At 35.1% G+C, this 24,829-nt stretch overlaps 1 protein-coding gene across 1 annotated transcript in view; it reads left to right on the plus strand.

The window, feature by feature from the left end:
* Positions 1-24,829, plus strand: part of LOC111140884 (LDL receptor related protein 1B) — a 1,957,146-nt gene that overhangs the window by 1,413,818 nt on the left and 518,499 nt on the right. The window contains exons 35-36 of the mRNA XM_022493131.1: positions 3,034-3,155; positions 4,621-4,752. Of these exons, the coding sequence (XP_022348839.1) occupies positions 3,034-3,155; positions 4,621-4,752 (254 nt within the window). The remainder of the gene's footprint in view (positions 1-3,033; positions 3,156-4,620; positions 4,753-24,829) is intronic.

A 24,829-nucleotide genomic window follows, 5' to 3' on the forward strand; every position in this document is an offset into this window, starting at 1 on the left:
CCATGGGGAATAGATTATATCATTGAGAATAAAACATTGGTACTCAAAAAATAAAACACCATGACATTTTTTGTGGATTTTAATAGAATATATTTGCAAAGTATAAAAGCTTATAGTACTGTGGTTAACTTTAGTTCATAGTCTGTACTTAATGTGATTATATCTGAAAACGCATTAGAAAATACAACAGAGGGAGAGATGTACTGCTTCCAAACAGGACATTGAAAAATTTATTCCTTCTTTTTCAAAATATGAAAAAGCACATGGTTTTCTTGAAATTGTAAATTAATATAATTTATAGAGTTTTCCCAGATACAACACCAAAAAGTTTATTGGAGGAAAACTTTCTTGTATTATGTTTTTTACTCATGATAACAAAATTTTCCTCATCTTGTAAATGTTTAATACTACAGGTAGATTTGGGTATTTTACACGTTGTGAAAGTATTCCTAACTTGACAAGGACCTGTAATACTTGGGAATTAATGGTATAATATGACTAAGCTTAAAATTCAGTGCAAATACTATTTTTACTAAAAGACTGTGCTGATGAAAGCATTTGTATTAGAGAGAATCACATTAACAGAATCATGGCAGGTACCTTAAAAGCTTCATTAGTATGAAATATGAGCAATTTAGAATTATTTAAGGTGTTAACATTACTACCTCTTTGGATTTCAAAGTACAATTAGCTACTTCATTTATCACTTTTGACGTAGATCACTAAAGAGCTGAGACTTCTCGTTAGTCAAGTGGACTCTCTACCTCCACTGGGGAATTGGGGCATGAAGTTTGGACATCAGTCTCATTGCAAAATATTAAGCCAAGCTGGTATTTCAAATGTGCCAGATAATCACTACCTAAATTACTGTCTTTAAAACCACTCTAATATTTTTTCCTACATCAATTCATTGTTGGTTAGGCAAAGATACTTATTGCAAATAGTGACTCATTTAATCTTTTTTTTCCCCTATTTCTCCTCTTCACTAGTAGAGACTAAACAAGTGATACATGAAATGTATATTGTACAACATAATTGTTAACATAGGCTAATTATATTATTTGTCAAAAATAAGTATGGTACAATATACTGCTATTATTGTAATTATATTTAAAAATGCAGTTCCAGAAGTTCCTTTTCTTATGTTTTTAACATATATTTAATATCACCAAGGTTATAGAACCCTATTTCTCTTTTGTGATTTCATTCTCTTCCTGAATCTATTTTTTTATTAACTTCAATTTCCTCGTTTCCCCTTCTTTCCAGTTGATGTTTCTTCATGCTCTCTAGTTAAAACATTTCTTCTCAATCTCTTCTCAGCTTTTCAGTCTTTATAGTAGTTGAAATAAATCAATATCAAAATGCAAATTTCCATAGCTTGGCATTGCATTAATATATGTTTATGTGTTTTCTATAATTTATAATATGTATAAGGTCAGTATAGATTATTGTAAATCTGAAAATATAACTCTTTCATTAAAATAATCAGAGATCTGAAATTTTATCTTAGTATATAAGTCAGCTTGAGGAAAGAGGGAATAAGTCAATTCACCTTCATTAGTTTATATAGGAGATAAAAGTAGTAATTTCACAGGGCAACCCTAGGCCTAGCATGTGGCCTTGTATAGGATGGAGTCCAACGTCGACTGAACTGGTAACTATAGGAAATGAGCAAAGTATGGTAAATCTCCAGATGAGAAATCTCCCAAGTTGGGAGTATTTCACACTTCAAAAGTGACAGAACTCACTACAGCTTCAATTGAACAATTAAATCCCATCAGACTATTTTGAATTCAGGAGATGAGAAATAATGAGCTGCATTGGTATTTTGAATTTTCCATAGAGCACTATTGATATATAGCTTTCATCACGCTTTGTAATTCTCACTGGATTTATTGCACTTCATATTAGAGCTTGAACATCCAGTAAACGGTACTGCATGTCCTCGAATAATAAAAATGTTGTAAAAATGGGATATTTAATGAACTTGCTGGATAAGACTGTAAATTTCTTAACGTCACGCTACCAACCTTAATTAGCACATTGGGCCTAGTAAATTCAATGGAACATCTTTATAGAATGCGTACCTGTGATTACCTGACTAATATTTGTCATTGCTGCTATGCAGGAATAAGGAGAATTAATATGCCAATTAATTAGATGACTCTTACGGGTGTGTTTTAAATATATTTTGGGAGAATTATGTTCCTAGGAATAGCAAAATTTATTTTCTTGCTTTAAAAATTATTTAAATATGTATATACCTCATTTCTTTTAATGCCATAATCTTCACATTGAGTTAGTAGTATAATTTAACAGCTATTGATTTGACACATTTAGATAAAATATTCTTGAAAAGGAAGTAACTATAGAGTTGAAATGAAATATCATAATAAAATCATAATAAAATATTTCCTAGTTTCTGTGATCTTAAAATATTGCAAGTCTGATAGCATTCATGACAAGCCAATTTCACTTGCTTTTCTGTAGCCCTGAATCTTCTCATGCATTGTCATTTGCTTTTTAAAAAACTGTTTCTAATTATTTATTTTAAAATTTATTTTTTGAGATCTAATTGACATATAAAATTGCACAAGTTTAAGGGACATAAAGGGCTGATTTGATGCATTTGTATATTACAATATGATTACCACCTTAGCCGTAGCTAACCTCTCTATCACATCATATATTATCATTTTGTTTTTGTGGTGGGAATAATTAAGATCTAGTCTCTTAGCAACTTTGAATTGTAATCAAAGTTTAATTGATACTGTAAATTAATTACAGTATTGCTGTGGATAATCACTATGCCACACATCAGACCTCCATTTACTTTTTTTGGGTGGGCAGACTTCAACTGCATTATGCCATTTCAAATTATTCAAGACAGTAAAACATCATACTAACCTCGATGAAGCAGCTGCATTTATAAATCAACAGAAGTATAAATATTTGTTCAAATTATTGCTATCAAATGATACTTTTTATTTTTCTTAAATATTTCTTTTGCTTGTTTTCCTCCTATGCAGGCAGCAATTCTTGCCAACTAAATAATGGCAGATGCTCTCAACTTTGCTTACCAACATCTGAAACCACAAGGACCTGCATGTGTACAGTGGGATATTATCTCCAAAAGAACCGCATGTCATGTCAAGGTATAAGGTCTTGGAAAATTTAATTCTGATGCATTTACTTTATCAATGCAAATTTTAGGCCACAAAAATTAGTTTAAAAATAGAAAAAATAACATTAGTGTCTTATTAGAACAATGGTTCACTGCTTAGTCTCATATATATAAGATTGTTACCATCTAAAAAGTTTTAAGTATTACTGCTCTTTAAAGGTCATAATTAGTTATTTTCCGGAACCGCAGTTTATCATCAAACTTTTAAGCAAGCCCAGTAGAAACTACTTTCAACTTGAATAAGTAAGGGCTGAAGTAAAAAGCAGTGACTGGTAACTATTACGATTCAATCTGAATTCAGTTATTCTTTTAACTGTTTGAAAAAAAAGATACAAGAGAAGTGGTGAGGGCTTAGATTTGGTTAGCTGAGAGAGAAGATCATTGCCAAAGAACTAAAACCTAAAACACCCATCTTCCTATTTCACGTTTCATAGATTCTAGTGCTTAGTTCCAAAGAAATTTGATTCTAGAATGATCTTTTTATCCAATGATCATGACTTAATTTTACTAAAAAACAGGTTTCAACCTGGGGTGCCTGGGTGGTACAGTCAGTTAAGCCTCTGACTCTTGGTTTTGGCTCAGGTCGTGATCTCAAGGCCATGGAATCTAGCTAGCATCCAGCTCCATGCCCTCTGTCCCCACCCCCACACGTGCGTGCCCACTCTTTCTCTCCCAAGTAAATAAATCTTAAAAAAGAAGAATAAGAAGAAGGAGAAAAGGAAAATATGTGCCTAAAAATATGTTCTGGCGTATTAGAAAAATTCATAAGTATCAGCATGCAGACTTCTGGTAGTCAGCTTTTATGTCTGTGCATATTTTAGAACATACTTTTGAAGCTATAACAGCAAGGTATTAGCAAAAATTAAGTACTTGGTATATTTTTAGTGTTCAAAATGATTTAAGAAGATTAACTTTATTAGAAAACTAACAACTCTGTAGCTATGTAAAATCATATATACACTCAAAGTTTATCATATATAAGCAATAAGATAATTGGATATTAGAAAAGAGGGGGTGAATTTTGGGTTGTGAGGCCAGGTATGTTTTCCAAAATTATCTGCCTCTGTGTTTATGAAAGTATGGTTCCCAGACCAGTAGTGCCATCACTACCTGGAAACTTTTCAAAAATTCAAATTATTAGGCCCCTGGGTTGGGGACCTCAGTAATCTGTGTTTTAACAAGTCCTCTAGAACATTCTGGTGCATACTCAAGTTTGAGAGCCACTAATCTATCTACCTTTCAATTAGTCAGAAGTGTAGTATTCAGTTAAAAACTTAAAAAAGGCTAAGGAACATGTTTTATGAAAAAATTAAGACTTTGAAATAATGTTAATAGAATAATTTTAATTTTAAATATTCTCTTGGGGCTTTTTTTTTTCTTCTTTCTTTCTTTCTCTTTTTCTTTCTTTCTTTCTTTCTTTCTTTTTTTCCAATTAGGTATAGAGTCATTTCTTATGTACTCTGTTCATGAAGGAATCAGGGGAATACCTCTGGAACCAAGTGACAAAATGGATGCTTTGATACCTATATCAGGAACTTCATTTGCTGTTGGGATAGATTTCCATGCAGGTAAATAATTTTTTATTCATAATTAATGTATGATGTTTTCACTTGATTTATTATGTCTGATGGCAGTATAACCTTTCCCTCTGTACTCTGATAGTCAAGATGTGGAATAAGAAAGCAAATTAGTAATGAATATTTAAGCCTAATACAAATTGTTCTAAGTATGTTTTCCTGAAAAAATCAAGTAAAAATTTCCTAAAGTATAGCATTTGAATTGCAAGGACATTAAAATGCCATGATTGGCATTTGGTTTCTTCATTTTTATTTGTAATTTTTTAAATGACACTTTTACTTTTATTCAATTACGGATATAAAGATATACAAAACATTTTGATTGACTATATACGTATAACATAATTTAAAACATTGTCAGAATGATTAACTATTCTAATATAGATAGTAGCAAATGAATTCCAAATAAGTGAACAATTATAGATGCTGTGCCATTTAAATTACTTTTGAATATGGTATGTATTATTTTGGAGTCAGATTTTATCTTATCGTCTTGTTTTAGCAAATGTTGAAAAAAGATCAGACACTAACATTTTCCTGTAGCTAATATAAATGTCTGATTGGAAATTGATGGTAGACACTGCCCAATTTATTGAAGAAAATGTGTTTTTGTGTGTGTGTGTGCTAATTGCTAAATTCAGACATAGTATAAGCATTAGATATGCTTCTTGGATTTATACTTAGATCTATAATTCTACATTTGTGTGTCTAAACTTATAAAAGCAAATTTCTCTACCTCTCCTCGAGCTAAATCATATGCTTCCCATATTAAGGTTTTCGTGCTGAAGATGTACATGTATGTTTGCAGTATTTTTTCAGTACTTGTGAAGACTTAATTTTATCTAATGTTAAAAAGCAGGTCGTTCTTTTATTTATAATCTTAAAAAAATCTTTACGCATCAGTATGTGGAATTCTGGTTGTAAGCTTTTTTTTTTCCCCTCAGCTATAACACATTTTGTTTAATCACGTGTTAATGAAATTCCTGGCTACAATTTAATGAATTACTGGGGATCTTCACAAATATTTCAAAGATGACTTTTCTTAAGTAAATTTTGTATCAAATGTTTGGAATCATATACAGGCCAAACTTCCTACATTTTAAAAAGGACCCTTCTTAAAAGGAAATTCAGATAAATATGGTATATTTTGTTGAGCAATATGTAAATTTTGCCAAAATCACAATGTGATTTTTGATCAAGCAAGGCCGTTTGATCAAACCTCATTATACACGGAAGGCTCACTATCCTACCATGCATAATCTACCCTCCCTTTTAATTACATGCATCTTATTCTTTAGAATTTCATCATATAGGATTTAGTCAGTGCAAAACTAAGAATACTTGAACTTCTTGAAAAGATGTCATGTATATATGCATATATTTTTTGTAAGTACACATAATCCCTTGTTTCAGCTGTTATCACGTATTTGATTCTTTTAAAGACTTCATAATGATTTTTGGAAGTATTTGAAAATTTCTGTGAGGTATGATATTAAAACATTTGGTGTTGTAAATGTCCTGGTTAGATCATTAGTACATCTCTTTTTTCTTATGGGTAAACTGATTATTTGCATAAATTGCATTCACTCTCTGAGGCTTTATAGTGGCCGCAAAATAGTTAAGTTTCGTAGAATGTACCACGACAGAGGATATTTTTATTTGCAGAGAATAGTACTCTCCCTATTTCTAGATTTCCAATAATAATATCATAATAAACTTATTTTGCATCAACGTAGTTTTTCCCCCAGAGAAATTCCTGGTTGTTAGTCAAAACTTTGTGTTCTTTATATCGTATCTGCCATATTTTTAAATTTAATTCCTAGGAAGAAATTGTTTTTAGAAAATCTATTTCTTCTTAATGTATAAGGATGTAGGCATATAGAATAGTCATATAAAATTAGAATGTTCAAGAATGTATCTAAATCCCTATTGTTAATCAGAAAACAGCAATGCAAAACTTACTTTGAATCAGAGGGTTGGAGACCTGGGGCCAGGAAAACATATAGTAGGAAGAGGCAAGACTTTTGCAACAACTCGGATTCTGGTGCCCGTTCACCATCTTACTACCCCGTGATGTAAGTTACTTGATATTTCTGAGGCTCAGCTACCTCACTTTATGGGGTATGGGAATATTAAGATTAATGTATGCAAATGCTTGGCCCAGTGCCTGGTATATATGGGAGCTGTGAAAATAGTAGTGATACCTAATAATAGAAAGTAATAAATTGTAAAAATACACATATGTGATATATGTGTGTATGTAATATATATGTATTTACACACATGCCCTGGAAGCTATATTTCAGCTTCTAATTAGAAAAGATTTCCTTTTATGTTCTTTTGACTATATTATACTTTCTGTTCAGTGATCTGCATAGAACAGTTGTTACTTAACTTCTTCGGTACAGAGAGAGTAGGTTAGTAAAATTCCCTAGTAAAGATGGATTTAATTATGGTGATAATGAACAGTAGGGAGAGTAGATTTTTTTGTTTGTTTGTTTTTATTTTTTACAGATCAAGAGAGAGATCACAAGTAGGCAGAGAGGCAGTCAGGCAAAGAGAGAGGGGGAAGCAGGCTCCCTGCTGAGCAGAGAGCCTGATGCAGGGCTCCATCCCAGGACCCGAGATCATGACCTGAGCCGAAGGCAGAGTCTTACCCACTGAGCCACCCAGGCACCCCGAGCAGATATTTAAATATTAAAAAATATCACCAGCTATTTGAAGTCATTATATGTAAACCTAGGGGCCAGCAGACAGTACATAGATAAGGAACCAAGTAAAACACTAGTGATGATGATGGCAGTGGTGGTAATAAGAGCCTCCAACCACTTCTATGCGTACCTTTTGTGCTTCAGTCTATTTCACAATCTGGTCCTTTACTAATTGTGTTTTATGAAAATGTATTAAGATCAGAAAAGGTTGCAGCCACTTGATTTACGACACCATTATATCCAATATATAAGTTTTCTGGCTTTGTTGAGTGAAGTCCCTTCAGGGAGGAAGGAAGGCAAATGTCTAGATTGCTCCTGAACAAAGGAGAGAAACCAGTTTTTGGTGCATCAACTTTTTTTTTTTTCTTTTTCACCATGGCCGTTATGTTTTACCTGATCATAAGTTCTTTCACTATTAGTTCTCTTTGCAGATATTCTATTTCCTCTTCTTTCATTAATGGACATTCACTTCTGTGACATAATCCCTACTTTAGGAATCTATCAAAGATAAAGATGACAGAATGGAAGGGCACAGTAGATCCTTATTCTAAACAACAACAAACCAAACAAAACCTTCTCATTACAATAAGTAGATGGTGTGAAGGAGAATCATTTCTTGAGTATAACCATTATAATTTATGTCATAGGATTTTATTACCACAGTTTTACATTTTTCAATACATTGTTCAAACCTGTGCATTTCATGAGGATTAACAGATTTCAGTCCTGCTGGGTTTTGGTCCTAATGAATTAAAGTTTCCTGCAGTGAAAGGATTTCTTTCACCAGATGAGGCAATTCTGGATAGTATCCACAAGAGAAAGAAGACCCTGTAGCTAGGTTTAAAATGTTCAAAGCATTTTTATCACTTCACTGGAAAAGTCCCTTCCACTGGAAAAAAAAAAAAAAAAAAAAAAAAAAAGCTTTGAAAATCCTTGCCCCCTGGGTCATATTCCTCCTGATGAATGAATATTGAATTTGATGCTTTGAAGAATATGTTTTAGAAGAAATTCCTCCAAAAAAGGCCCATTGCTCCAGTTAGTAATGTGATCTTCAGTAAGTAATGCTCTATCCAGTCTTCCCTTCCCCTCCCTTGAGGGTATTTATGTGTTTTTATAATAATCACATAATAAGATATTGCTTGAAGAGAGAGGACATTCTATTCAGAGAATAGTTATTATTATTATTATTTTTTGAAAGTTGTCACATTTAGCGTAAAGAGACTTTACAGTGTGGAGTGGCACATACAAGATCTTTCAAAGAATGACTATTTATCTGAAAATTTCAAGTGTATATTCCTGTTTTCATCTTTTATCTCTTTTGTTCAAATTTGAATCATCCAACTCAATATTAACAAATGTTAATTGCTATCTACTAGGTGTAGAATATCATAGCTAAATTTCTATAGAGAAAAAAGATAAACAAGGAATAGTTTCTGAGGTAATGCATGTGTGGATGATCTGTAGGGTTTTTGTTTATTAGTTCTGTTTTTTTAAGAGAGCATCAAAAATTATTATTTAGATGCCATTGCTTGGCATTCACTATGGGGAATGTTTTAATGCTTTTTTACACCATCACATAGTGATCTGGCCATTAAGACAAAACATTGAAAGAACTTGTCCTTTTAACTTCTGTTAAAACCCATGGAATATACAACACCAGGAGTAATCCCTAATCTGAACTATAGGTTCTAATATAAACTATGGATATACCAATTTAGGTTCATCAGTAGTGACAAATGTACCACTTCAGTATGAAATCTTAGCAGTGGGGGAGGCTGCATGTGTATGAGAGGAAAAAGCACATGAGAGTTTTCTGCTCAGTTTATCTGGGAATCTAAAACTGTACTAAAAAATAAAGTCTATTAATAAAATAAAGTGAAGGAAATGTATGACAAAATACTGTTGCCTCATTTACACATTTAACTGTCACCTATTTATATGAAGTAATCTCTCATTAATAGTTCCACAACATTTACATATATTGTTAAATGTTAGAACTAGAAGGAACATTTGGTACCATATAGTAGCATTCCCTCTTGTTACAGATAAGGAAAATGAAACCCAGAGAGATCAAGAGGTTATATGGTAATTAAGTAACCTATTTCCAATTTTTACACTATGCCATCTTATACCTATAACCACTGAAACAAAACTTTATTTGGACATTGTTGGTATTACTTGATAAACTACATTGCACTTCTACAAATTTGTGCTTGTAGAAGATCATATTTTATTTTGATTCATATACTGAATCATTGAATCATGTGACCTTAAATCCATTTAAGAATTGAAGCAGGTAGGGGCACCTGGGCTCAGTGGTTTAAGCCTCTGCTTTGGCTCAGGTCATGATATCAGATTCCTGGGATCGAGCCCCACATCAGGCTCACTGCTCAGCGGGGAGCCTGCTTCCCCCCCCAACCCCCACCTGCCTCTCTGCCTACTTGTGATCTCTCTCTCTTTCAAGTAAATAAATAAAATCTTAAAAAAAAAAAAAAAAGAATTGAAGCAGGTGACACTCAAGTGAGAGTCTCTCCCTTTCCCTGGAGGCTTAGAAGACAGCTATTCACAAAAATTTTTTAGTAACCATTTTGTCACCAAACAAGACCACAGAAGAATTATAAAAGGAATTCTTTTTATGTCAGTAACAGCAATAGCTTAAATATAATACTGTTGCTTTAGGACATTTTTTCAATTTTATGAAAACCATTTCCTTGGCTACAAAGTGAATTTTTAGTACTGGTTCATTTTTTTCTAGTTCTTGTGACAGTGAACCAATACTATTTTGTGTTGTCATTTCAAACTTGCTTCAAGACTGTATTTTCAAATCATGTGAGCATTTTGTATGTACTTGTACATGGTCAAGGCCAGTATATCTTTCAAGAGGCAAAGTAGTAACTACCACAAGAAAACAAAAACTTCAACAACCCTCATAGACAAGTATCATGCATAGATAAGGAACTAAAAGTTAAACAAATTATTATATATATCTCACAAATCATTTTTGGATAATTTCTGAACTCAAAACATAAACAGACATCTTTCTCAGACATCTGAACTACCCAGAGATTGCTGGAAACCAAAAGCCCAGAAGATGCAATCTTACCTGCTAAGATTAAGACTTTGGTCAACTTATTTGGGATTTATATTATTCTCTCTGTCATTGGGAGAATCACAGAAGCAAGTCTCATGGGAACTTCTCACTTGGGCAGTTAACACTCCTCATGAAACTAAAATGTGTCAATACCAACTTTAGATATATTCACATGAAGCATATCATTTCTGTGTTTGGGCACCTTTCTTTTTCCCTCTCCTGAGTCAACATATGCTGCTGTATTTCCTTTTAGTGGCTCAGGATTCTTTTCAGCAGAGCTACATTTATATTTGATACTCTAATATATTCCTATACTCTTTTCCTTATCAAAACCGAGTTAACACGAAACCTATTCTCAAAAGACCTAGCTATACTAATTCACAGTAAATTATTAATAGCTGCTAAGAGATGTACAAGTTATCTTACTCTGTTTGAGGAAAGCACAGTATCTTAATCCAATGCCATAAATACAACTAAAGCAGCACCAAAGAGATGTGAAGAAAGTATTTTTTAGATAAGTCAGTCTTCTGGATGTTTTTCAGATTTCTCTGTACTTTGATTCTTAGACAATACATTGTTACCTGTTTATTCCCAGAAACTCAGTCCTGGATATGCTGTAAGGTCAAATGATAATGTTGAGGTCTCCTTTAGCTTAAGTACATTGATACCATTAACTCTGTTAATTGTGACCTTAAAAAAGTGCTTTTAACCTTGAAAATGTGTTTTTTTCCTTATTTTAAGAAAACCAATAAAATGTTAGTTTCTTTTTCTTTTTGACACCCTTTCTTTAAGAAGAAAAAATAAGGGCTTTGATTCAGTTTCTGAGATTATTGATCATTAGTTTTTAATCAAGTAGACAATTTTCTAGTTAATAGAGAAAAAAGAAAGTTATTTCATTGATTTTAGACTAGTCATAAACAGTAGATCTTTAATTTCTTTTTATCATTTGACTTTTTCTTCACCAGAAGCAATTAGTAAGTATAGTAAGCAGATCCTTTGGGATGTAGTAAGCAGATCATTTGAGAAAAATAAAGAACTAATTATTTCCATGAATTCCTTACTACTTTTAGAATAAAGACTTGGCTAAAGTAGAAAGACTAGAACTGGAACTAATTACCTACTGTGGGCTAGGAAGAGGAAGTTTGAGGAGAAAGAAAAATTAAAATAACATTTAAAAAATCCTTAACATTTATTGAACACTTACTACATTGCCCAAATATGGTTAGGAAACATTTTTGTATTTATGCCATTTAATTCATCTAAATAATTTGTTGAGGCAGGTGGTATTTTCATTTTAACAGTGAAGAAAGTGGGTTTGTGAATAAAATATGGATACAGGGGAGAGTTGGTTACTTCAAGATGCCCAAATGAAATTCTTCATTCAGGATTTGCATTTGAGTTTTTGCCCTTGGGATTGACATAAACCATGAATTGAATACCAGTAGTGAAGTAACCAACATCAGAACCCCGATAATTTCCTAATGAGAATTGTAATCCTATTGTGGTAATGATTGGGAAAGATATTTGACAGTTTCAGGACTTGGAGTTTGGGGGAATGATGATGCTATATTCGCCAAGGTTAGGATTGCCCCCGCTAAATTTAGGGACAGAAGACCACTAGTACAGCCTCATTTGAGGGGTAAACAAGGGAAACAATGATGATCATTCTAAATGGAAAAGGGGAAGGAGAAAGAAAAAAATAATTTATCCCACTATATTTGTATCATTTATTGCTACATAACAAATTACCAAAATTTAGCAACTTGAAACAATAAACATTTATTATATTATAGTTTCTATGGGTCAGTTTATGAGGTTTCAATCAAGGTGTTGGCTAAACACCTTGTTGTAGTCTCCTCAGGACACTCAGCTAGGGAGAGTTCGCTTCCAAGTTCATACGGGTGTTGGCAGGATTCAGTTCCTTGTGGGCTATTTGACAGAGGGTCACAGCTCCTCACTGAACACTGATTTCAGTTTCTTATCATGTGGCCCTGTCCACAGTGCAGTTCACAACATGATTGCTAGCTTCCCTGAGAGCTAGTGAACAATACAATGAGAAATGGCACACACATAATGAAAGCCAGACCTTTTGTAACCCAATCTCAGAAAGGATATCTCATCACATTTGGTACATTCTATTTATTAGAAGTTGGCAACTAGGCACAGCCCATACTCACAGGGAAAGGATTAAAAAGGGTCTCAATATCCTGTGGTGGGGATCATTGGTAATACATTAGGGGCTGTTTTTCAAAGTATTATGGATGTTTTATCCATATTATCACCACCTATTACTGTCTAAGAGATACATTTTGATGGCTAGTTCAGATTATCAATGATGTTACCATATGGATAACTTTTGTATTATGGCTTAAATCCTTTAAGAAAAGCCAGCAGCTCCCTAAAACCCCCCTTTACAGTTTTTGACCAGGGTCTGGGAAAGTCTTCATGTAATATTAACTTACACTAAATCATCTACTGACAACTCCCTGGCACAAAAGCTCTTTAAGAAAAGTTCTTTCAAGAAAATTCTTATACCTTCTAGGATTGCCTGGGGGATATGAAGGTGTGTAACACGAACAGAATTATTAGTGTGGTTAGTTTCCTTTTTGTCACCAATGCAAGCTAAATGTTGACTGATGTTAACTATGCTTAGAATGAGTTCTAGCATTGCATCAAGTGCCCCTTCACAGAGATTTGTGGCCAGAAAGGGAGCTCTGAAGTAGTTGGCAACAATTACCAGTTCTTTATGCCTACTATGGTGCACAAGAGCAATTATGCAAATCTTCTTCCAATCTCCCATCATTTGCTATGAGTAAAACATTCTGTCAGTGAATTCATCTGGGACTATGTTGAGAAACAAAGTTGATTGCTTTAGCTTAGAAGTTTATTTGTTTCATTTATTTATTATTTAATTTTACTGAAGACTGAATGAGAGGAGCTAAATGTAAATTAAGTAGGGAAAAACTCAGATGGAACCATAAATGGAACTTGATTGTAAGTGTATTAAATACCAGAATAGATTACTTAAGCATTATGACTCTCTGGCTCTGGAGTCTTTTAAAGAGTTAAAACAAACAAACCAACTCTTCTGAATAATGATTTCTCTGGGCTACTTCCAGCTTTTTGACTGTTCAAATTTTAATATTAACAGCTTCAACAGTAACAACCTATAAGCTGTTGTTTTAAAACCATCTATTTTCTTAGTCAATAGTCATTAAAACCTATGTGAACAAAATCAGAATTAGACTGGCATCGTTTGAGCATAGAAAGTAGGCTGTGTTATAGAGTCTGTTCTTTTCTTCAAGGGAAAAACAAATGTTGACAGGGAGACCCCATTTTGGTTGCTACTTCCTGTACAAATTAAATATTAAGATACTAAAAACACTGATGATTTCACAGTAATTCAGGGTTCTAACTAACATGAAAAGTTATTTTCTAGGGGCTCCTGGGTGGCTCAGTGGGTTAAAGCCTCTGCCTTCAGCTCAGGTCATGATCCCAGGTCCTGGTATCAAGTCCCGCATCGGGCTCTCTGCTCAGCAGGGAGTCTGCTTCCTCCTCTCTCTCTGCCTGCTTCTCTGCCTACTTGTGATCTCCGTCTGTCAAATAAATAAATAAAATCTTTAAAAAGAAAAGTTATTTTCTAAATTCTGAATAAAAGGATTCAAAAATTTTGTTACCTATGATATATTATACTGATTAGTAGAGGTAAGAACTAAAATTTATTAGTTATTCTTATCAATAACCTTATTTAAACAGTGACTGTAGCCTTATTTTTTTTTTTCCATTTACTGTTCTCCCTTAATAATGTATTAGGGATAAAATAACTGATGTTTATATCTCATTTGGCTCAAATTGAACTTATAGATTCAATAGAGTATACCAATGAGTGTATTTGCATACTCAGTTATTCTCAATGTTCATGTGAAACCCTACTAACTTAAAATAGTGATGACTGAATGAAAAAGTAGATATCTACCAGCTCAATAGTTAAACATTATTAAAATGTGTTTGAGGAGTATTAGTCACTAGTTCAACAAACACTTATTGATGACAGATCTCAATCTATAATTAAATAAATATTTTTATTTGTTTAAAAATTCTTTATTAAAATTTTATATTATGGGAAATTAGAAAACATGAAACAAAATTGAAATAAAAATCATCACTAATACTATCACACAGATAGCAACTAATAATATTTTGGCATATTAATCCTTTATATCATTTTGTCTTTTTTAAAAAAGATTTTATTTAATTATTTGAGAGAGAGAAAGAGAGTACAAGGGAGAACAGGAGCAGGGGGAGAGGGAGAAGCAGGTTCCCTGCTGAGCAGGGAGCCTGACACAGAGCTCAATCCCAGGACCTGGGGAACATGGCCTGAGCCAAAGGAAGATGCTTAACCGCTGAGCCACCCACGGACCCCTTGTCTTGTTTTTTCATCATAATAAGTGTACTCTTTAATCCCCATCCCCTATTTCTCCCATCCCCTCTCATTTACTTCCCCTCTGAAAACCATCAATTTGTTCTCTATAGTTGAGTCTGTTTCTTGGTTTCTCTCCCTCTCTTTTTCCTTTGCTCATTTATTTCTTATTTTTTTTTAAGATTTTATTTATTTATTTGACAGAGAGAGATCACAAGTAGTCAGAGAGGCAGGCAGAGAGAAAAAGGGAAGCGGGCTCCCTTCTGGGATCATGACCTGAGCTGAAGGCAGAGGCTTTAACCCACTGAGCCACCTTGCTCATTTGTTTCTTAAGTTCTTCATTTTAGGGGGGGTCATATTTTGGCATTTTTTTAAAAGATTTTATTTATTTATTTGACAGACAGAGATCTACAAGTAGGCAGAGAGGCAGGGAGAGAGAGAGAGAGGAGAGAGCAGGTTCCCCGCTGAGCAGAGCCTGATGCGGGGCTCCATCCCAGGACCCTGAGATCATGACCCAAGCCAAAGGCAGAGGCTTTAACCCACTGAGCCACCCAGGCGCCCCATATTTTGGCATTTTGACATTTGTGCTATGTGTTTTAAATACAAATAGAACTTATCATTGATAAGATTTTGTCTTGCTCCTCTCAGTTACCATTCTAACATGAACACTTTGCTAGTTATGATTAATAAACTGTAAATGCTGTTTTTGACAGGAGTACATTATTTAAAAATGTAGATAACATTAGTTTTTTATTTTTCCAATTTTTTGGACATTTTGACTATTTTCAAGTTTGGGCTTTAAATCTTTTTTCAACATTTGTGTTAATTCCTCAAACTCAGATTTCCTTTTTATTTTTTTTTTAAGCTAACAACTTTTTATAGATATAATTTACATGCCATAGAATCTATGTGTTTAAAAATTAACAAATCAGTGGTTTCAGGTATATTCACTGAGTTGTGCAACCATCACCAATATTGAATTTTAAAACATCATCTTTAACCTAAAGGGAAACTTCATGCTCATTAGTAATTTTCATAGTCCTTCCAACTTGTCTGTCTTAAGGGAAGCACTAATATACTCTCTATCTCCACAGATTTGCTTATTCAAAACAGTTCATAGAAATAGAATCATATAATATGAGGTCCCTCATGATTGAATTCCTTCAGTTGGCATAATGTTCGTCCATGTTGTAGCAATATACCAGCACTTACTTTTTTAGTATATGGGGGAATTATATTTGATGTTACGGATATATCACCTTTTTTAATCCATTCATCAGCTGATGGACATTTGAGTTGTTCCTACTTTTTTAACTATTGAAAATAAGACTTCCAAGAACATTCAAGTGCAAGTTTTGGTGTGGGGATTTGTTTTCATTTTTCTTGGGCATATACCTAGCTATGAATTTGATAGTTTGCCAAATGACTCTTCAAATATCTGCATACCCTGTAAATATGAAGTAGACATTGTTTTTCTTCTACTAGGCTTGCATGTAGGCTACCTTTTCTTACATCTTATAGGATGGTGGTGATTGAACATAATGTTAATTGTTAATATATAAACAACTCCTTGCTCCTACTTAGAAATTTTTTAAAATAATTCAGACATTTTCAGCATCATCCATTCTTAGGTGATTAAAAAAAATCTCTGAGATACAAGGGGATACCTATTATAAGCTGAATTATGTGCCCCCCAAATTTGTATGTTGAAGTCTTAAATCTCAGCATCTCAGAATGTGACTAAATTTGAAGATTATCTCTTAAAGAGATAATTAAGGGAAAATGAAGTGATATGTTTAGGCCTTAATCCAATATAACCAATGTCCTTATGAAAAGAGGAAAGACCATGTGCAGACAATGGGAGAAGACATCTATAAGCCAAAGGGAGAGGTCCCAGAATGAAATCAACCCCTGTTGACACCTCAGTTTCATACTTCCCAGCCTCTAGAACTGTGAGGAAAATAAAGTCCTGGAGTTTTAGCCATCCATTCTGTTGTATTTGTTATGGCAGTCCTAACAAACTAATATAATATTTAAATATATTATATAGGAAATGGTTACTAGAGCCATTTAAAATGTCTATTTTACTAGAATACTTGGTAGTTATTACAGGAAATTCAGTATCTGGAATAATTATTTATTCAAACTGAAAAGTATAAATTTAATTCCATGTACTTTCTTCCAGGGAGGTAGATAGAAATAGGAATATCCATTTCTATATTTCTTGTACTTGTTCTGTAATTTTTCTGCTTCTTTTCAGAGCCCATATTCTGCAGCCAGGTATTTCATTAATGAACTATAAATCTTTGCACTCTGTGCTCTTCTGACATCCTTGCTTTGCAAATTCCCAAGTCCCTGTAAAGCCTACAGTCTTCTTTCTTCATCCCCATCTCTATGGTAGCCACACTTTCTATGTCACTTAAATCTTTATCCCATCCTATGATCTCATTCCCAGAAGATACCTTTGCACCTTAGTTTATTGAGAGTACTAGGCCATTGTCACAAACTCAAATGACAACAGTGGCCGGAGAACTTTCTTGTGTGAATAATTAGGGAGAGAGGGAGACCTAGTAGGGACAGATGCTACTTAACTACACATCATTTCTGTGATGTAGTATTGGCAGCCCTGAGTTGCCAGTTTTGTTTTGCTTTTTTTTCTTTTTGTCTTATTTTTTTCTTGTTTTTTTTTTTTTTTTTCATTTTCTAAGAGGAGCACAGAGCAGTACAGATGATAATAGTGAAGATCAATCAACATATTTATTTGTGCCAGTTTGAACTCTTTGACAAAGGCCAAGGGGCATGAAATTCTGTACCTTCTCTCACCCACATTTAAAAATATTCATATCTTGGCATGTATGAGGTTGATTGGGGAAAGTGTCTGTGTGTAATAAAGGGGATTGAAACTAATGAGATTGAGACTAATGAGACTAATGAGATAGGGCTGACTTCTGGGGAGGAAAGTTGGATAGGTTAAGTCTTAGGCTGCAGTACAATTCTAAGACATTTTTTGCAAGGTTGATTGGGAGTTATTGAGTCAAAGTTGCCATTTGAACGAGTTGTGCATTTCACAGGAGTGTGTCTGCCTCAGTATTTATGTCATACTCAATCATTGTCTGTGAACCTTGTTGGAAGTGGGGCCTTATATCAGTGGTGGATTCAGTCAGTGATGCTCTCCATAGACAGAGATTTGAGAAATGCATGTTCAGATTGCTAAAGAGCACCCCTTTTGCCACACATATCTATGTCTACACAGGTTTGGGAAACAACTCTGTAGTTCCTTTAGGTCTCTCTTCTTGTGAGGAAATTTAGAAGAGGGAGGTTAGTGGGACTAATAGACTTTATAGCTATAGTTTATCTCAGGCCACAGTTGGTAACCATCTTCCTTCTCTTCCACTATCCATTCTAATTGCTCTTCATTCCCAATTATCATTTTGGCAGGTTTAGGTAGCTGATCTGTGACCCAAACCTTAGCTCCTAGGGGTTTGAATCCTTGGTAACCCTTCTCAGACTTGGATTGCTGCATGTGTCTTTTCACAGAGGGTGGTAGAAGGTCCCAAGTGGACCATTCAGGTTTCATACATACTCTTCCCTGGCCACATTATGTGAAAGCAGCCCTACCTCCTTATCCTGCTCAGGGTTAGTCACGTATGCCAGTATGGTGACTCCTCTTTAACCTGCTGATTATTAGACTCAAGAATTACAAACTATCTTGGCAGAAACCATAGGCTGTAGTTTAGTGGGACCCTTGCTTGTGGCCCGTTGACAAAAGTGTGCCCTCTTTGGAAACCAGGAGCTCCAATCCTACAGAGTCCAAAGTTTCAGGGAAGAGAAGTATAGAATCCTCCAGTGGGTCATTGAGAGTGAATGAAAGTGAGGACTCTCGTGTTTTCATCTTTTAGTCTCTAGAGCCTGAATTGCTCTGTTGGTGATACAGAACCATATAGAGGTCTCTAATTTACTGAATATACTGTCACCTGAGGATGTCATCTTGAAAGTGTTACTCCTAAACTGATGTTTCACCTGTGTCTTTAAAAGGTTGTCTGGAATTCTATGAGACCCCATCTGCTTTTGGATGGTGTGGTATGTGATTAAACAAGTGGATCCCATGGTCATGGGCCCACTCTCATGCCTCCTTCACTGTGAGTTGGATACCTGAGGAGATTGTAGGTTGTGTATAATGTATGCCTGTAGATTAGGGATTTCATAAGCCTTTGTATAGTGGTGCTGCCTGAGAATCTGCAGTAAGAAAGGCAAGCCAATACCTAGAATGGGCCTATGTCTTCCTGAGAATGAAGATCTGACGCTTCCAGGTTAGAAGGTGCCTAATGTAGTTGAATTGCCACCAGAAGATCAGTTGATGTCCTTGAGGAATGATATATCATGGGCTCACTGTTGTTTTCCATTACTGATAGATTGGAGGTTCAGAGGCAAAATTAGCTAGCTTGGCCTTGGTAAATGGAAATCCATGTCACCGAACTCTTATTTCAGTCACCATGAACTTTTTGTTTATGTACCCAGTTCTGGTGTGGCTGATGATGAAGCCCAGCTAAAGCAAAAAACTAAGGCACTTTGATTATCTGTACTTCTTTTGTAGTGAATGTAGGAATTAAGATACAATCAAAAATCTTTTAACAGATGGCCCTTTTTTTCACTACATCAGTATCTTTGGGGTAAAGACCCAGTAGTACAATTGCAGGGTCATAGGGGAAGCTCTATTTTTAATTTCTTAAGGAATCTCCAAATTGTTTTCCAAAGTGGCTGCACCAGCTTGCATTCCCACCAACAGTGTTAGAGGGTTCCCCTTTCTCCACATCCTCTCCAACACTTGCTGTTTACTGTTTTGTTAATATTGGCCATTCTAACTGGTGTAAGGTGGTATCTCAATGTGGTTTTGATTTGAATCTCCCTGATGGCTAATGATGATGAACTTTTTCATGTGTCTGTTGGCCATTTGTATGTCTTCTTTGGAGAAGTGTCTGTTCATGTCTTCTGCCCATTTTTTGATATAATTATCTGTTTTATGTGTGTTGAGTTTGAGGAGTTCTTTATAGATCGTGGATATCAGCCCTTTGTCTATAGTGTCATTTGCGAATATCTTCTCCCATTCCGTGGGTTGCCTCTTTGTTTGTTGACTGTTTCCTTTGCTGTGCAGAAGCTTTTGATCTTGATGAAATCCCAAAAGTTCATTTTCGCTTTTGTTTCCTTTGCCTTCGGAGACATATCTTGAAAGAAGTTGCTGTGGCTGATGTCAAAGAGGTTACTGCCTATGTTCTCCTCTAGGATTTTGATAGATTCCTGCCTCATGTTGAGGTCTTTAATCCATTTCAAGTTTATCTTTGTGTGTGGTGTAAGAGAATGGTTGAGTTTCATTCTTCTACACATAGGTCTCCAATTTTCCCAGCACCATTTATTGAAGAGACTGTCTTTTTTTCCACTGGATATTTTTTCCTGTTTTGTCAAAGAGTAGTTGATCATAGAGTTGAGAGTCCATATGTGGGCTCTCTACTCTGTTCCACTGGTCTAAGTGCCTGTTTTTGTGCCAGTACCATGCTGTCTTGGTGATCACAGCTTTGTCGTAAAGCTTGAAATCAGGCAACGTGATGCCCCCAGTTTTCTTTTTCTTTTTCAACATTTCCTTAACAATTTAGGATCTCTTCTGGTTCCATACAAATTTTAGGATTGTTTGTTCCAGCTCTTTCAAAAATGCCAGTGGAATTTTGAATCAGGATGGCATTGAAAGTATAGATAATTCTTTCAATCCATGAGCATGGAATGCTTTTCCATCTTTTTGTGTCTTCTTCAATTTCTTTCATAAGTGTTCTGTAGTTCCTTGAGAACAGATCTTTACCTCATTGGTTAGGTTTATTCTCAGGTATCTTATGGCTTTTGGTGCTATAGTAAATGGAATCAATTCTCTCATTTCCCTTTCTGTATTTTCTTTGTTAGTGTATAAGAAAGCAACTGATTTCTATACATTGATTTTGTATTTTGCCACATTACTGAATTGCTGCATGAGTTCTAGTAGTTTGGGGGTGGAGTCTTTTGGGTTTTCCATATGAAGTATCATGTCATCTGCAACGAGAGAGTTTGACTTCTTCATTGCCAATTTGAATACCTTTTATTTCTCTTTGTTGTCTGATTGCTGTTGCTAGGACTTCTAGTACTGTGTTGAACAAGAGTGGTGAGATTGGGCATCCTTGTCGTGTTCCTGTAGATCTACTAAACTTTAATGTTCTAATTATTTTCTTTCCAGTTCCATGACTATATGGTCTGGCAATGGGCCACTACTTCAGAATCTACATACATGAGTACTTCAGGCTACTTCTTTCACACAAGGTGAATAATTTGGTATACTGCTCACAATTCTACCCCTAGGAAAGGTTGTGTGTGTGTGTGTGTGTGTGTGTGTGTGCTTTCCCCTCTCTACTCACTTTAAGGCCTACTTTTGAAAGCAACTTTAATTCATGTTTATCTTGTTCTCATATATTAAGCCAAATGATCCCTAAGACAAACTAAGTTTTTGTTTTGTTTTGTTTGTTTGTTCATTTTCCTTCTTTTCTTGATTAGAACCTCTACATAGATGTGGGTATGAGGACAACTCATGATGGTTAGTTCCAGATCCATGGTAACTTGGAGCTTCAGAGTCAAGTATTCTGTTTTCTTCCAGGGTCCAGAAACCTGTCAGGAGCATTTTCTCAAAGGATATATAATTCTCTGGTACAGATACCATGGCTTTGCTGCAGAATCTTAGGGGCCTGTGTTGGGATTCCCTTGCTGAGGCTTTCCATAAGCTCCACACTGTTCTGACCACTGACACCCATCAGGTCTGCTGTGTCATATTACCCAAATGCCAAGGCTTGAGGGAGGAGCAAGATGGCAGAGGAGTAGGAGATCTAAATTTTGTCTAGTCCCAGAAATTCAGCTAGATATTTATCAAAGCATTCTGAACACCTACAAACTCAACAGGAGATTGAAAAAAAGAATAGCAGCAATTCTATGAACAGAAAACTGACCACTTTCTGGAAGGTAGTACAAGTGGTGAAGTGAATCCAAGGTGATATACAGGAAGATAGACTGCGGAGGAGGGCTGGGAGCCTCCTTTAGCCAGCTAGCGGCAAGTGATAGAGAAGCAGAGCACAAAAGCAGAACTTTTAGAAGTCTATTCTAAGGAGGGATGTCACTCCAGTGACTAAGTTGGGGGTGGAGCCTTCCCTGAGTCAGTGTAGTCTCAGGACCCTTGGGGTCACAGAAATACTGAGGGTACCTGAGTGTGGCAGAGTTCCCAGATATTGGAGCGGGGAAGCTGGCTGCAAAGACAGAGCCAAGGAGTAGGCTCTCAGTTCAGGGTTGCCATAAGCCATGATCCAAGACACAGTCAGACCACTACTCTTTGAGCAGGGACCCCACAAGTGGCAGATCCAGGGACTCCCTTCCTCCACTGGGAGGAGTGGCATGGGAGCACACTGCAGGAATCTGCTGGGTGTGGAGACTCCAGATGGGGCTGTGCACCAGAGATAGAAACCCTTGGTCACAGACCAAGTGAGCTCAGAGGGCAGCTGGAGACTGGGGGACAGGAGGAATTGACTGCATTTCTCTGAGGGCACACTGAGGAGTGGGGCCCTAACTCTCAGCTCCTAAGGTCTGGAGATTGGGGGGCTGCCATTTTCATTCTTGTCCTCCAAAGCTGTACAGAAAGCTTTCAGGGAACAAAAGCTACCAAGAGCAAACACGAGCAGATTACTTACCCTGGCCCCTGACAAGGGCAGGGCAATTCTTCCTCCAATAAAGATATTTGAGAATCACAGGGGCAACAGGCCCCTCCCCCAGAAGATAAAAAAGAACATCCAGCGAAGACCAAGTTTACTAATCAATGAGAACTGCAAACACCAGCACTAGAGGAATACAGCACACAGAATTCATGGCTCTTCCCCCATGATTATTTAGTTCTTCAAAGTTAAATTTTTAAAATTTTCTTTATTTTTTTCTTCTGTTTTTTTTTTTAATTTTTCCTCTTTCCTATTTTAACTAACTTACTAATACCTTTTAAAAATATTTTTAATTTTTATTTTTATAGTCATACTCTATCCCCTCATTGTATTTAACCTTATTTTTTGCATATGTATGTTTTTCTTTTTTAAAATTTTGGGATACAGTTTCTTCTAGCAGACTGGAATATACCTTAAATCTGGCGTATGGCTTTGTTTTAGTCTCCCGTCTGATCATATTCTCTCTCTCTCTCTCTCTTTTTTTTTTAAACTTTTTTTTCTTTCTTTTTTCAACCAGCTTCTTAGCTTATCAATTCCTTTTTTTAAATCTTTTTTACATTTTCATCTTTATAATCACATTCTCTCCCTTCATCATATTTACCCTTATTTTTGTGTGTGTGTGTGTATATATATATATATATATATATATATGTTTTTTTCTTTAAAATTTTGGGAAGCAGTTTCTGCTAACTGACCAAAATACACCCAAAATCAATTATGTGGCTCTCTTCTATTCACTAGCCTGATCATTTTTTCCCCCCTTCTTTTCCCCCTGGTTTCCATTCTTTTCTGGTTTTTTAGTGTATATTTTTCTGAGGTCATTGTTCCCCTTTTAGCATTTTGTTCTTTCATTCATCTATACTTCTCTGGACAAAATGACAAAGTGGAAAAACTCACCTCAAAAAACAAAAACAAAAACAAAAATAAAAACAAAACAAAAATAAACCCAAGAGGCAGTACTGACTGCTAGGGACCTAATCAATACAGACATCAGTGAATTGTCAGAACTAGAGTTCAGAATCATGATTATAAAAATACTAGTTGAAAAATAGAAGTAGAAATAAAAAGCTTCCAGGACAAACAAAAATTAAAGGAATTTGCAAACACCAAACCAGCCTTACAAGAAATATTGAAAGGGATCTTTTAAGCAAAGAGAGAACTTAAAAGTAACGTAGACCAGAAAGGAACAGAGACAATATACAGTAACAGTCACCTTACAGGCAATACAGTGGGACTAAAATCGTTTCTTTCAATAGTTACCCAGAATGTGAATGGGCTAAATGCCCCAAACAAGAGACACAGGGTATCAGAATGGATTAAAAAAAGAAGACCCATAAATATGCTGTCTGCAAAAGACTCATTTTAGACCCAAAGACACCTCCAAATTTAAAGTGAGGGGGTGGGAAAAAAAATTGCCATGCTAATGAACATCAAAAGAAAGCTTGGGTGGCAATCCTCATATCAGACAAATTAGATTTTAAGCCTAAAACTATAATAAGAGATTGAAAGGACACTGTATCATGCTTAAAAGGTCTGTCCAACAAGATCTAACAGTTTTAAATATCTATGCTCCTAACATGGTAGTAGCCAATCATACAAACCAATTAATAACAAAATCAAAGAAACACATCAACAGTAATACAATAATAATAAGGAACTTTAATACCCCCCCCCTTACTGAAATGGACAGATCATCTAAGTAAAAGATCAAAAGGAAATAAAGGCTTTAAATGACACACTGAACCAGATTGACTTCACAGTTATATTCGGAACATTCCATCCCAAAGCAACAGAAGACACATTCTTCTCTAGTGCACATGAGACATTCTCCAGAACAGATCACATCATGGGTCACAAATCAGGTCTCACCCAGTACCAACAGACAGGGATCGTTTCCTGCATATTTTCAGACCACAATGGTTTAAAAATAGAACTCAACCACAAGAGGACAGTTGGAAAGAACTCAAATACATGGAGGCTAAAGAGCATCCTACTAAAGAATAAACAGGTCAACCAGGAAATTGAAGAAGAATTAAAAAAAAAATACATGGAAACAAATGAAAATGAAAACACAACTGTT

This window comes from Enhydra lutris, unplaced genomic scaffold (genome assembly GCF_002288905.1).
Source record: "Enhydra lutris kenyoni isolate GAN:26980312 unplaced genomic scaffold, ASM228890v2 scaffoldscaffold1, whole genome shotgun sequence".
Lineage (NCBI taxonomy): Eukaryota > Metazoa > Chordata > Mammalia > Carnivora > Mustelidae > Enhydra > Enhydra lutris.